Source organism: Choloepus didactylus, chromosome 17 (genome assembly GCF_015220235.1).
Source record: "Choloepus didactylus isolate mChoDid1 chromosome 17, mChoDid1.pri, whole genome shotgun sequence".
NCBI lineage: Eukaryota > Metazoa > Chordata > Mammalia > Pilosa > Megalonychidae > Choloepus > Choloepus didactylus.
Window position 1 is genome coordinate 53,677,873 of NC_051323.1, and position 15,594 is coordinate 53,693,466.

Consider the following 15,594-nt stretch of genomic DNA (forward strand, 5'->3'; position numbering starts at 1 on the left):
CTGCCAGTTAGGTAAGAACTCCCTATTCCTGGCCCTATCCTCTGGTAATCTATATTCTAGTTTCTGACTGGGTTTGCTTATTCTGGTTGTATCAGTAAGAGCCTATAATGCTTGTCCTTTTTTGTCTGGCTTACTTCACTCAACATGATTTCTGTGTTGTCACATGTATCAGAACTTCATTCCTTTTTTTGTCTGCATCCATTGCATTTATGTACCACATTTTGTTTATCCATGTTTTTTTGGACTCCTGGGTTGCTTCCATCTTTCGAGTGGTTCTACTCTTGCTGTGTTCTCTTCAGAAAACAAAGATGAAGTCTACTGAGGGGACTGAAATCCAACAATTTGAAGTTTGTTTAAGTGAATCTTAAAGGGTAAAGGAGGAACATGGTGTTTTTCCAATATATTAAGCAAATAGGAACTGGAAACTACAAAACTGACAAGTTGGGAAAGAGTTGCCAAAGTGAAGAACAACAAAGGAGTTTTCCTCATCTGAATCCTAGCATAATACTGCTTGGAGCCTTTTGGAGGGAGGGCTACATTACTGAGAAGATGAATACACAATTATGTAGGTGTTAAGAGATGACGCAGTAAGGTAAAACAAGTGCTAGATGGGGCTGATTTTAGATTAAGTGTAGAGTGGTATGAGTGTGAGCTATGCTATGACAGTATGATAAAAATACTAAGGGTAAATCCAGAATAGTCTTAAATGAAGAGAAAAAAATAGCACTGTTGGCAGTTTGAAAGCTTCCAGAGAGAACTGATTGCCTTGACCATGTCTGTAGAAGGCTAAGTCAAAAATCCCTCAAAGCTCAATTTTTCCATAAAAATTTCAATATAGTATTTAATCCCCACAACAAAGAAGTACTGTGTTACCCATTTCATAGAGGAAACTGGCTCAGAAGGTGTATCTTAAATAGGTTCATTAAGCTTGTAGGGGGGAGATGAACCTAAAGCTTGAATCCTACCTGTTGTTTTTGATAAAGCCCTTGCTTTTAATGAAAAAAGCTCCTTACAACTTAAAAATGAGCTCCACATTATGGGAAAATCAGAAAACATAGTAACAAAATAGAGCCCCCGTGGGCTACCCATTCGTGATTATACCAGTGTTGACAACTGGCTGTTTTCACTTGGTGGAAGAGATGCTGGGTAGAGGGAGCATGTGGAATGCAGTAGATAAGCCCTCAGGACCACTTCTCAAATTGAGTGCCTTTTCCTTTATCCCCAGGTCCCTAGTACTTGTTTTTTTAATTAGTGATATAATCAAGGTGTATACAGTGAGAAGGCTTTCCCTTTTTTTTTTGACCAAATTTAATAGATTGTGTCAATAAAATTTAGATTCAGATTTGATCTTGAGAAACTCAAGGGCAAAAACTGTAATTAGAATTTGACCTGTGCAACAAGATTGATTGACAAATCAATTCTTTTCTTAATGATACACATAGTCAAAAACACTTCCAATGAAAACAATTTCAGTACAATGAAAATAGGAAAATGTACATTATTTTTACATACTGTGTAGAACTGATTAACTCTCCTAGGAGACAACCATTATTAACAGCTAGCCTGCTGGATAGTCAATCCCTATGTAAGCAAATGTACATGGATGTTTTCTCTTTTCCTAACACACAAGGGAGCATATTGTATGCAGGCATCTTGCTTTTCTCATTTAATATCTTGGAGATCTTTTCAGATAAAGCTTTCTCTTTTTCTGTTGCATGCTATTTAGTTGGCTGTGTGTTGCATAATTTATTCAGTTAACTTCTTGAGCTTCAATGTACCAGGAACTTAACAAGCCTTGGGATACAGAAATGAACACATTCCTTGTCTTCATGGACCTTAAGTTCTGAAGAGACAAATGAACAAATACCAGGTGGGTAATTAATACGGAGAATAATAATAAAGGGATGATTGCTCTTACAAAAGGTGGTCTAGGCCTCTTTGTTGCTCAGATGTGGCCCTCTCTCTCTAGCTAAGCCAACTTGAAAGGTGAAATCACTGTCCTCCCCCCTACGTGGGATCAGACACCCAGGGGAGTGAATCTCCCTGGCAACGTGGAATATGACTCCCGGGGAGGAATGTAGACCCGGCATTGTGGGACGGAGAACATCTTCTTGACCAAAAGGGGGATGTGAAAGGAAATGAAATAAGCTTCAGTGGTAGAGAGATTCCAAAAGGAGCCGAGAGGTCACTCTGGTGGGCACTCTTACGCACAATTTAGACAACCCTTTTTAGGATCTAAAGAATTGGGGTAGCTGGTGGTGGATACCTGAAACTATCAAACTACAACCCAGAACCCATGAATCTCGAAGACAATTGTATAAAAATGTAGTTTATGAGGGTGATAATGGTATTGGGAAAGCCATAAGGACCACATTTCACTTTGTCTAGTTTATGGATGGATGAGTAGAAAAATAGGGGAAGGAAACAAACAAACAGACAAAGGTACCCAGTGTTCTTTTTTACTTCAATTGCTCTTTTTCACTTTAATTATTATTATTGTTATTTTTGTGTGTGTGCTAATGAAGGTGTCAGGGATTGATTTAGGTGAAGGTACAACTATGTAATGGTACTGTGAACAATCGAATGTACGATTTATTTTGTATGACTGCATGGTATGTGAATATATCTCAATAAAAAGATTTAAAAAAAAATACTTTCACCTAAAAAAAAAAAAAGGTGGTCTAGGAAGACCTTGAGTGACAGGCAAGACCTTAATTAAGGAAGTTGTGTTGAGCCTCATTGACTTATGGGAAAGAGCATTCCACGCAGAGGGTGCAGTAAATGCAAAGGCCTGAAAGTGACTTGGGTTGTAGGAGAGCAAGGAGGCCAATGTGAAGTAAACAAAGGGGCGAGTGGTGAGAGATGGCACAGGAGGGGAGGGGGATGTAGGATTCATATCTGAAAGGATCTAGGGCTTGGAAAGGGCCCACTTTCCTTGCAGGATTTTTGGTCAAAGGAGTAGCAAATTGAACCAGTCGGCTATTGATGGATTTGAAGGTTATTTCTAATTGCTATTACAGTGTTGCAGTGAATGACCTACAATACATCACTGCACACCTGAGCAGGCATAGCTAGAGTAAACTCCTAGGAGTTGAACTGCTGGGCCGAAGGGAATGGGCATTTATATTTTTGCTAAGTATTGTAGTTTTCCCTGGTGGCAATGTATGAATGCCTATTTCCATGCACCACTGCCTACATGGTGGGCTATCAAACTTATTGCTTCTTACCACTTAAAAATGGTGTCTCAGCTTGGTTTTGTTTTTTTTAAATTTATTTAAATTGTGGGAAAAGACAAAATTTACCATTTTAGGCATCTTGAAGTGTACAATTTAGTGGCATCAAGTCCATTTACAATATTTTGCAACCATCACCATTATCTAGTTTCAAAACTTTAATCATCCCAAACAAACTCTGTACCCATTCAGCCAGTCACTCCCCATTCCCTCTTTCCCTTATCTATCCCGTGGAAACCACCTATCTGTGTTCTGCCTCTATGGATTCACCTATTCTAGAGATGTCACAAAAATGGAGTCTGACTTCTTTCACTTGGCACGTTTTCAAGGTTCATCCATATTGCGGTATATGTTAGTACTTATTCCTACTTAGGGCTGAATAATATCCACTGTGTGAATATACCACATTTTATTTATCCATTCATCAGTTGATGGACATTTGGGTTGTTTCCACCTTTTAGTTACAGTGAGTAGAGCTGCTGTGAACATTGGTGTACAAGTTTTTGTTGGATCACTTGTTTCAGTTCAACTGGTGTATCCCTAGGAGTGGAATTGATGGGTCATATACCAATTCTATGTTTAATTTACTGAGGAACCTCAGCATAATTTCCACATATATTCCTCTTATAAGAAAATCTTCATAAGCTTGAGTCATTTTATTTTTTTCTGTGAATTACTGGTTTTTAAAAATGAATTTTTAGTTCATGCCTTTTTTTGGTCTGTTACCAATCTAGCTCTCAAGTTCTTTTCTCTCCAAAAATGGGCACAATTTGTCAGACTCTTCATATTGCTCATTTACCTTCCTAAGGTAAGCCTTTTCTGATTAAAAAAATGCCCACCCCACCCCCACTCTGGAAAACTTCCACATGTTCCAAAGTCTGGTTTAAGTACCCTTGCTTTCAGCACACTGAACTTCCATTTTGAGACCCCTCTGTTTACACTGTGATTGCCTGTGTACTTCTCTGCGTATATTCTGTCACAAAACAAATTGTGACAGCAGTAACCAGTCCTTGTTCAGTTTCCTGATCACCTGGCATGTATTGAACACTTCAATATTTGATGAATGAAAAATGAGTGAGTGAATTCTAATCTCATTTACTAAACCAAGCATATAAAATTGGAACCTCCTCTCTTCTGTGAGATCCTTATGATCACCATTTCCATTAAAAGGCCACATTCTCCATTTAGCTCACTGTAAGACTTAACTCCTGTCTGAATCTGCCTGCAAAGGACTTTAATCCTTGGGCTGCCCTTCTGTTTCCTCATGTGGGTTAACAGTGAGTTTTACTGCTTTGAGAGTTCTCAGAAAGGGTGTGGAGAGATTGTGTGTGGAAAATTTTCTGCAGAAAGGATGCAGACTCACCTACTACCAAGAGCTGGTGAGCCCAGGTGAGTCAGGCTGGTTCATCCATTGGACTAGCAGCTTGCTTTTCATATGAATATCTCCATAGTCACTGGATTGTGCTTTGCTGACTAAGGCTTAATAATGCATGGATGGGATCCAATACAAAGGCCTCAATCTGTTTTTATGTCTTCAAGAAATCTAAATTCTAGAAAATGAATTCTTTCACTTCCAAGGTTTCAGGCCAGATAGAAAACATGGCTGTAAAGAAAATATGTCTTATAACTACTCAACTCGGCAAGAAAAACGAAAGAAAGAAAGAAAAAATGGCATAGATGAAGGTAGGTAGGCCAATTTATGCAAGTCATTATAGGAAGATCATGACTAGTTGCGAGATGCCTACAAGAACATACTGCTTCCTTTGCCTGAAAAGATGGGTCTATTAGGCGTTAATATTTGTATTTCAGGTGCAGCCAGTTACAGACCAGGAATCAGCAAACTGGCCCACAGGCCAAATCTGGCCTGTTGTTCTCTTAACAGTTAATGAGTTAAGAGTGGTTTTTGTATTTTTAAGTTGTTAAAAAAAATATTTCATGAAACATCAAAATTATTTTAGATTCACATGCAGTATTCATGAAGTTTTATTGGAACACAGCCATGCTCATTTGTTACCTACTGTCTAAGGACTCCTCTTGTTGCTCCAGTTGCAGAATAAGGACCGAGACTGTATACCCCACAAAGCCTAAAATATTTACTCTGTCCCTTTACAGAAAGTGCTTAACAGCCCCTGGTTGAGACATTTGTCTTCCTCTTCATATCTTTGTAGTCATTATCTCTGGAGATCTAGATGCCAGGATTATTGGTAGGGTCGGCAGGGCCATACTTCTGGCCTGGGAAGATTAGATTGCTTCTCTGACAAAGAACTTCATGACTCTAGGAGACAAATCCTAGTTAAACACATTTATGTGCCTATTATAGTATTGGTGAGTGTAAACTTATGACACAATGGTGGGGAGAGCTTACTCTAGGGCAGTGGTTCTCATTGCCATTTGGAACCACCGACTAGGTTTAAAAACATAATGCTTGGGTTCCACTTTAGTCGAATGAAATAAAATCATTGAGTGTGAAGCCTGGGCATTAATATGCTAAAAATCTCTCCTGGTGAATCTAGTATGCAGGCAGGATTAAAAACCACTGCTTTAGGGGCTAGTGTTAGCCAGCTCCTAGTTCACTAGTTATGGGCAGATTGGCTGAGCTTATCCTCATAATAAGAAATTTAGCAGCACTCACATGTGATTCAAAGGAGGGTAGTACTCTATCCTTGGGCTCCCTGGGTTTTTTTGGTCCTCTCACTAAATGACCCATGCTGGAACAGAACCTTTCGTATGAAGGGAGTAAAAACTGTTTTGATTTATATCAGTACCAGCAGGAGGCACTGTGCTCAAAGAAATACTCATCAGAAAAAAAAATGTTTTATTTTATTGAGGAAAGTTGAAGTGGTATTTATCAGAACTCTTGGGTTATGTCCAACATTAAGGCAACTCTAGGCATGACCTCTGGCCACAATTATTGCTTCAAAACATCTGAGGCCCTATTAGGTGCATATATATTTGTAATTAGAATTTCTTCTGATGCATTGACCCTTTTACCACTTTGAAACATCTGTCACTAATAATAGTTCTTGTCTTAAAGTCTGTTTTGCCTGATATTAATGAAGCCACTCCAGCTCTTTTGGTTACTGTTTGTATATGGTATAACTTTTCCATCCTTTTACTTTCAACCTATTCATGTCTTTGAATCTAAGGTTAGTCTCTCAAGACAGCATCTTGTTTGCTTGGATCTTGCTTTATAATTCAATCTGACAACACTGCCTTTTAATTGGAATCTTTAAACTATTCACATTTTGTGGAACTACCATTATCGTTGGATTTGTATTTGCCATTTTATTTGTTTTCTATATCTATCCTGTCTTTTGTCCTCTTCCTCCTTCACTGCCTTTTGTATTAAATATTTGTTAGTATAGCACTTTAATGACTTGATTTTTTTTTTTTTTACTATACAAATAATTTTTTCTTAGTGATTGCTCTGGGGATTTCAATATGCATTCTAATTCATCAGTTTACTTGAGATTAATATTTCAATAAAATACAGAAATTAGCTCCAATATATTTCCTTTTCCTTTTCCCTCCTTTGTGCTATTATTGTCACATACATTACATCTGTGTTTTAAACTCAACGATGTTATATATTTTCAGAGTAAATTTTTTAATAACCCACGTATTTACCATTTCTGATGTTCACCTTTTTCTGTAGGTTCAAGTTACCAACTGATTTAATTTTCTTTCAAGGCAGGTCTGCTAGCAGTGAATTCTTTAGTCCTTGTCTATCTGGGAATACTTTTACTTCAGTTTATTTTTGAAGGATAGTTTTGGGTAATACAGAATTTTTGGTTTTTAGGCACCTTGACTATGCTATTCCTTTGCTTTCTGGACTCCACTGTTTCAGGTGAGAAGTTAGCTCTCAACTGTATTGATGGGTCCATGTTCCTGAATTTGCTGATCTCCTCATACAGCTACAGTTGGAAGTGCTGTGCAAAGTATCTAAGACTTTAAGTATGATGTGGATAACAGAACTGGAGGAGAAGTTGGGACTTAGTGGGGAGAAAATAAATGGCCTGAGTTGGAAAAGGACTGAACTGTCAAAACTGGCCAAACAGCCCATAGCAAATTGGTGATCTAATTGTTAAGGACTAATAATGGGATCTGGCAAGGGACCAGGGTATATACTGTGCTTCCTCTTGTCCTCAGCTGGTAGCCCTTTATTTTCTCACGTTCTACTTTTTGTAAACTATCCATTTTGCATTGACACTAACCTCCTTTATTATCTATTATTTAGTTAATGATCACAACAGTTCAACCTCCACAGCATGCCATCTTAGTTTTTACAGCAGTTTGTGCAATTTTTTTTTTTATTATTATGTTTTACCTTGTTAGGCAAGCACGTGGGTAGTGGGAAAATGAAAATCTCAGAACTAATGAAAGAACTTAGGTCTTATGAGTTTGAGACAAGCATTAGATTATTGGCCTGAAGTCTATAATATACTCACCTGTGAAGAATGAGGACTCAGAAGGATAAGTGTGTGTTTGGGGTTAGGGGTGGTGGGGGTTGGGATGGGGGGTGTCCCTTTTAGTGGATATTTGCCTTCTCAATAGGACTAATAATTCTGTAGTTATATGGTGTTTTTCATATTGACTACTGTTCCAATTTGCTAATGCTGCTGTTATGCAAAATACCAGAAATGGATTGGCTTTTATAAAGGGGGTTTAATAGGTTACAAATTTATAGTGTGAAGGCCATGAAAATGTCCAAATTAAGGCATCAAGAGGATACCTTCACTGAAGAATGGCCGATGACGTCCAGAAAACCTCTGTGAGCTGGGAAGGCACATGGCTGGCATCTGCTGATCCTTTGCTCTGGGTTTCTGGTTTCATAATGGCTTTCTCCAAAATGTTGTCTGGGCTAGCATCTCCAAACATCTCCAACCATCTCTCCAAATGTCTCTCTCAGCTGCTCTGAGCTCCTCTGTCTGTGAGCTTTCTTATATGATTCCATATAGGGGATTCTCATAGGGGCCCATATCTCCATGGAAATAATTTAATCAAAGGTCTTGCCCACAGTTGACTGAGTCATATATCTCCATGGAAACAATCAAAAGATTAATGTCTGCCCTAACAGGATTGCATTAAAGAACATGGCTTTTGGGGGACATAATATATTCAAACCGACACAACTACCATTTTTGTTTTCACCATCTTCTGTGAACTAAAAAGGTCCAATTTTTAGACTGTAAAGTTTTTTCTCTGCTGAGGGCTTCAGTGATTTTATCATAAAATCATAAAGTACCACAGTTATGCTCGCATGATGTCACATTCTGTCTCACAACTATTTAGGTCTTAAATCAAAGTTCTCTTCTCTGCATGTATTTTATAAAAAAAGATAAATTGGTTGCTACCACAAAAGGTTGATTTCTCTAAACCCATTTTTATTTTTATCAGATTTATGATTTGCAAACTTAGTCTTTCTTACTATCTTTCATAAGCACAATTAATTAAAACACCAACAACTTCTTTCATCTGCCCTAAACGTGAATATCCTTACGTGGATTACTATAGACTTGGCTTATTATAAAAGCCATTCTTTTTTAGAATTGAAGAAAACAAAGTACTTAGGTGATAATGTGTTCTTAAACCTGGAGGCCCTTCAAATGAGAACTGATTTCTAGTTGTTAGGTTTCCTTGTGTAAAACAACATTTTCTTTCTTCTTTAGGGTTTTCTGATGATTTCTGGTATCTAAACGATTATAACCTTGCATTGAACAATTCAGTCATAGCACCCAAACAGGTAGATTGGTTGCAGTCAGCTTCATATTTCACCTCTGAGCCCCCTTGGTTAATGAATACGTTTGTGACTTTAGAGTGAAGATACCTGGCAGACAGCACCTTACTCCAGTGAATAAAGTGATGGGACAAGCTGATCATGCACATCTCCTGATGGGTACAGTGCCAAGAGCAGAGCATCATTACTGTGATATTCCTGCTAAAAATATAGGACAGGAATCTAACCATGAGGAAATCAGACAAGCCCTGTTCTAGTTTGCTAATGCTGCCGGAATGCAAAATGCCAGAGATGGATTGGCTTTTATAAAGGGGGTTTATTTGGTTACAAAGTTACAGTCTTAAGGCCATAAAGTGTCCAAGGTAAGGGGGTACCTTCACTGAAGAATGGCCAATGACTTCCAGAAAACCTCTGTTAGCTGGGAAGGCACGTGGCTGGTGTCTGCTCCAGAGTTCTGGTTTCAAGATGGCTTTCTCCCAGGACGTTCCTCTCTAGGCTGCAGTTCCTCAAAAATGTCACTCTTAGTTGCTCGTGGGGTATTTGTCCTCTCTTCGCTTCTCCGGAGCAAGAGTCTGCTTTCAGTGGCCATCTTCAAACTGTCTTTCATCTGCAGCTCCTCTCTCAGCTCCTGTGCGTTCTTCAAAATGTCCCTCTTGGCCATAGCAAGCTCGCTCCTTCTGTCTGAGCCTATATAGTGCTCCAGTAAATTAATCAAGGCCCATACTGAATGGATGGGGCCACACCTCCAAAGAAAGTATCCAATGAAAGATCTCACCCACAGTTGAGTGATCACATCTCCATGGAAACATCCAAATGTCTCCAACCCAATCAACACCAATACATTTCCTGCCCACACAAGACTGCATCAAAGATAATGGTGTTTTTGGGGACATAATACATCCAAACCAGCAAAAGCCCCAATGGAGGGACATACTGCAAAATTACTTTCTTGCAACTCTTGAAAATGTTAACCTCACAGGGGTCAAGGGAGGCCTGAGGAGTTGTGCCAGACTGAAGGAGACTGAAGAGACGGAGTACAATTTGTGATCCTGGATGGGATGCTTCTGCTAGGAAGGTGATCATGGAGACAGGTGGGGAAATTTGAATGAGATCTTTGAGTGAAGGGCACATGAGAGTTTTCTGTACTATTCTTGCAACTTTTCTATAAGTTTGAAATTACAAAAGAAAGGTGTCTGTCTTTGACAATTCAAACAATGCTAAGAAAGTAAAAAGTGAAAGTCCTCCTTTCCCTTCCAAATTCTATTTCCTACAAGTCACCCTTGTTAATAATTTGGTGAGCCCTTCCAGGCTTTACAACTATATGCATGTGTTTTGTTTTGTTTTTTTTACAAAGGCAGGATACTGTACGTATTATTTGACCTCATTCTTTTTAACGGCCACATAGTATTCCATTGTATGGATTATCTTCTGCCCGTTCCTTTGGTGATGGCTGTGGTAGCTTGGTTTTAAGTAAGTACCCCAGAAAAATATGTTCCTAATCTTAATCCATTCCTGGGGGTGTGAACTCATTGTAAATAGGACCCTTTGATAAGGTTACTTCAGTTAAGGTGGTGATCCAACTGAATCAGGATGGGGCTTAATCCTACTGCTGGAGGCCTTACAGAGAAGGCCACAGAGAGAGAAGTCATGAGGAGCAGCTAGATGCTGGGAGTTAGTGGAACACAGAAGATAAAGGAGAAGATGCTTCCATGTGCATTGTCATGTGATGGACAAGCCAGGGTACCCCAAAGATAGACTGCCAGCCAGAATATTCCAGCTCCAAGAGGAAGCAAGCCTTCTAGCCTCTGAAACTGTGAGCCAATAAATTTCTGTTAAGCCCACCCACTGTTTGGAATTTGTTTTAGCAACTGAGAAACTAATACAATGGCATTAAGTAGTGTTCTTCTTTGCTAAAGCTGCCGTTATGCAAAATGACATAAATAGATTGGCTTTTATAGAGTGGATTTATTATTCACAAATTTACAGTTCTAAGGTGATAAAAGCATCCAAACTAAGGTTCAACAAGAGGATACCTTCACTGAAGAAAGGCCGATGGCATCTGGAACACCTCTGTCACCTGGGAAGGCATGTGGCTGGTATCCGCTGGTCCTTTGCTCCTGGGTTATGTTGCTTTCAGCTTCTGATTCCAGTCAGTGGCTTTCTCTTTAAGCATCTGTGGGTTCTTACTTAGCTTCTGCAGGGCAAACACTGAGCTTCATCTCTTAGCTTAGCATCTCCAAACATCTGGGTCTGTGTTGGCTCTCGTGGGTCCTCCTTGCTTTCTCCCGGAGGCAAACTCTGGATTACATCTCTTATCTTTTCTCCAAAGTGTTTCTCTCAGCTTCTCCAAGTTTCTGTCTCTGTGAGCTCTCTTAAGGACTTCAGTAAAAAGACCCACCTTGAATGGGCGGGGTCACTATTGGGTGAGTCACATCTCCATGGAAACAACCTAATCAAAAGATCCCACCCACAATAGGTCTGCCCCCATAAGACTGCATTAAAGAACATGGCTTTTTATGGGGTACATAACAGATTCAAACCAGCACAGGTAGTTTACCATTTTTCATCATTAGAAATTAGGTTGCAATGAATACCCTTGTTTGAATGCTTGTCTTTTATATTTATGTTATTGTTTCTATAGAACAGATTTCTGTACATGAAGGTGCTAGGTCATGGATTTTGCAAGCATGCCAATTTTGACAGTCACATGTCCTTCCCAAAAAGTTGTGTTAATTTACTTTGCTACCAATGATGATTGAGTAAAAATTCTCCCCATATCAAACTATAGGTTATCAACATTAGATATTTTCCTCTCTGAAAGGAAAACCTGGAGACTTTTGAGTTGGTGCACTGGAACATACACTGGCTATGGGGTTGTGCTCTAGATCTCCTACTCCGGCAGTGTTACTTTCTCCAGTCAGTTCTAGATCTTCTTTTTAATGAGGACTTCTCTACCTACAATACAGGGTCAAATGAAATAATTCATTCAAAAAACTGGCAGTCATTGTAATGAAGTGGGCATGAGCCATTAATGGAGAATCCTGGTGAGGTAGTAGCAGAATTCAATTATCTAGGGGATCCCAGAAGAAGGATATGTAATAGAAGTACAATCTATAGGGCTTTTCCCACTGGTGTGGTTAGGCCTCCACTGCCTGCTCATGCCTGGCAGGGAAGAGAAGCAGGATTTCAGCACCAGGCAATCAGGATGCAACTCTGGCCGGCTGGAGCACTTGTCTACTCTTTCAGACCCTTCATCCCAACCACAGGGAGGGCCCAGGGAAAAAAAGCACTTGACTAGTGGTCCAACTTTAGTTTTATCCTTGCAGACCTTTACTCATCTTCCAGATAATTAAAGTCCAACCTCTTTGTCTTACAGGTGACAAAACTGAGGCCAAGTGAGCTCAGGTTCTGATGAGTAAATGGCAGTAAGTGGGAACTCAAGTTCCAGTTGTTCGCCAAGGTTCCCAGGTAGTAAATGGCAGGGCCAAAGTTAGTGTGTAGGGTCCAAGCTCTATCGTGGTGCCAATTCTACATCATCTACCTGTTAAATGTTTATCAGTCTTGTCTCCCCCAGAGAGACTGAGATCCCCAAAGGAAGGTACTACCTCTTGGACAGTACTCGTTTGAATCCCTTAAAAGATCCAGCAGAATACTATATAAACAGAAAATCCAAGCTGAAATGAATTAAAAAGTAAACAATATCTTTGGTTTATTATTGTTGCTAAGAAAGAGGAAGTTATGATAAGCTGAGGGGACTTCCCTTTAGGTAGCTCTTTCCTCTAGGAATATGCCAGGGCTCATATTGGAAAGCACAGTAGAATCCAGAACACACCATATACTTTATCCATTTCCTAAAGGTCCATGGCTGATGGATTTAAAAAGATGAGTGCAGGAACTGGAGTCTTCAGAAGGTACAGATTTTGGTTTTATTTGAACTGATTGCTAGTATATAAAAATATAAAACATATTTCTTTAAAAATCACCAACCCAAAGCACTCACCAATGATTTGATTATTCAGGAAAGGAGGGAGGCCCCAGCCATGTCTACATAACAACACATGTACTTCCCATGTAGTGTGTAATCCTCACTGAGTTTCAGAAGGCAAAATACATTCCTGACACTAACACATCTCCTGTCTCCAATAGCTTGCTTTATTCCCATGGCTTGGCTGGCTTTTGTAGTTTACTCCAAAGGCAGAGAACATAAATTACAAATTCTTCCTGAGCTACGAGACAGTTAAATTCCATGGCTTCTCATAAAAGTGAGAAAGCTAGTTCTGACAATTAGAGCAGGGGTCAGACCCCTCTTTGGCCATCAGTGACCTGGGAATGCTCTGGCAGACCAAGGTAGAAAAGCAGGTAAAGAGGGGAACTTGAATTCATATGGTCTGAGCTCAAGTCCTGGCGAAAACTGTGGGTGGGTCACGTCACTTCTCTAGGCCTCAGCTCCCTCATCACTCAATCTCTACTGCCTTATATAGAGGCAGAGGACTCCATTTGCCACTATGAACATGACCCTTGAAAACTCGCAAGTGCTGCACAAGGGTAAGGTGGTTTGAGGTAGAGGAGAGGAAAAAGAAAAGGAATGAGTAGGATAAAAGAAAGGAAAGGTGAAAAACAGGAAAAAATAAAAAAGGCAGGGTAGAGAGATGGACCCAGTAAAGCTGAGGGTCCTGGCTAGCTCTGCTGGGCTAATGGCAGGGCTTAGATCATGGCATTGGTGGCTGAGTTCCCCTGCCCTCTGAACTACACAGAGACTAGGGCTGGTCATCAAGCATGGCCTGGAGGAAATCACCGGAAAAGCTCCTAGGGAATCAATACTGAGACTGATGATTATGACAGCTACCATTTGTATGATTTCAGTTCACAGGATCACGTTTAAAGCCTCTAAATCTTCACCTCATCTCTGTATGGGAAGCAGGCTGCCAAGGAAGCTGCCAACCTGGCCCTAGAGCAGCTCATGTCTTCACACTTCCTTAAGCCACAGAAAACTTGAACCAGGTGGTGTGATTGTACTCCTCACCGGGCCTCAGCAGCACAGGAGGGAAGTGGGGCTGTGAAAGGGAAAACAACACAAGTTATCCTCTGCCAGCCCAAGCCCTACTGGTAGCAAAATTAATGATTTGGAAATTCAGGATGTGCTTCTGGACTGTTCCCAAGACCAGTGCTCTGTGGTCTAGTTGCCAGTATGGTAACTATTTGTTACTGGTTTGCAGTGAGATGAAGAGTTTGAGCCAGAATGAAAATCCCATCACTAAGCATGCTTTGTTGTAACAAGACTTTCCCAATGAAGGAAGCAGTGTGTTGATTTACATTCCGGTGCAAGCATCTTATCATGGGCTAGGACTCTGAAGACCATTACTCTAGTTAATAGCTAGAAAAGGTTGTGATGGAGCAAATAGGAAGATGAGATAGAAAATCTTAAAAATACGGTTTTACTCTCTCTAGCTAAGCCAACTTGAAAGGTGAAATCACTGCCCTCTCCACTACGTGGGATCAGACACCCAGGAAAGTGAATCTCCCTGGCAACGTGGAATATGACTCCCGGGGAGGAATGTAGACCTGGCATCGTGGGATGGAGAACATCTTCTTGACCAAAAGGGGGATGTGAAAGGAAATGAAATAAGCTTCAGTAGCAGAGAGATTCCAAAAGGAGCCGAGAGGTCACTCTGGTGGGCACTCTTACACACAATTTAGACAACCCTTTTTAGATTCTAAAGAATTGGGGTAGCTGGTGGTGGATACCTGAAACTATCAAACTACAACCCAGAACCCATGAATCTCGAAGACAATTGTATAAAAATGTAGCCTATGAGGGGTGACAATGGGATTGGGAAAACCATAAGGACCACACTCCCCTTTGTCTAGTTTATGGATGGATGAGTAGAAAAATAGGGGAAGGAAACAAACAAACAAACAGACAAAGGTACCCAGTGTTCTTTTTTACTTCAATTGCTCTTTTTCACTTTAATTATTATTCTTATTATTTTTGTGTGTGTGCTAATGAAGGTGTCAGGGATTGATTTAGGTGATGAATGTACAACTACGTAATGGTACTGTGAACAATCAAAAGTACGATTTGTTTTGTATGACTGCGTGGTATGTGAATATATCTCAATAAAATGAAGATTAAAAAAAAAAAAATACGGTTTTAGAAAATGACCAGATATTGATGGGCAGAAACATTAAATTGAACAAAGGCTTAGAAGTTGCAAAATTTGAGCTTGTGGTTTTAGTGGCATGTGAATGCCACGTTAGTACCTGGGCCAAGGGTTTCCTGTGTTTATCATTACTTGGAGAAGAGAACCAAGTGGCATGACTTCAGTGTCATGACCTCTGGCATACATGTGCCTTGGACACAACACCACTCTGATGAGCTGGCCTGCAGCTTTACCTGATTGACGGCATTGGGCCAATTCTGGGTCTCGAGGCAGAAACCGGAGTGCTTCGGATAAACTGCTCCATTCTTTCCCTTCAGCGTGCCATCCAGGAAGTTGCCCGTGTAAAACTGGACCCCAGGCTGGGTGGTGTACACTTCCAGCACCCTCCCGCTTCCAGCATGATGGACTCTGGGGATAAAGGCAAACTACATGTGAGTCCAGGGCAGAAAAGCAGGCAGGGAGG

General features: G+C 40.2%; 1 protein-coding gene across 1 annotated transcript in view; it reads right to left on the reverse strand.

Moving 5' to 3' along the window:
* Positions 1 to 12,654: 12,654 nt before the first annotated feature.
* The window catches only part of GALM (galactose mutarotase), a 63,955-nt gene continuing 61,015 nt past the window's right edge, over positions 12,655 to 15,594 (reverse strand). Inside the window, exons 6-7 of the mRNA XM_037807304.1 lie at positions 15,365 to 15,539; positions 12,655 to 14,024 (exon numbers count right to left, since the gene is read on the reverse strand). Of these exons, the coding sequence (XP_037663232.1) occupies positions 13,947 to 14,024; positions 15,365 to 15,539 (253 nt within the window). The 3' untranslated portion in view covers positions 12,655 to 13,946. The remainder of the gene's footprint in view (positions 14,025 to 15,364; positions 15,540 to 15,594) is intronic.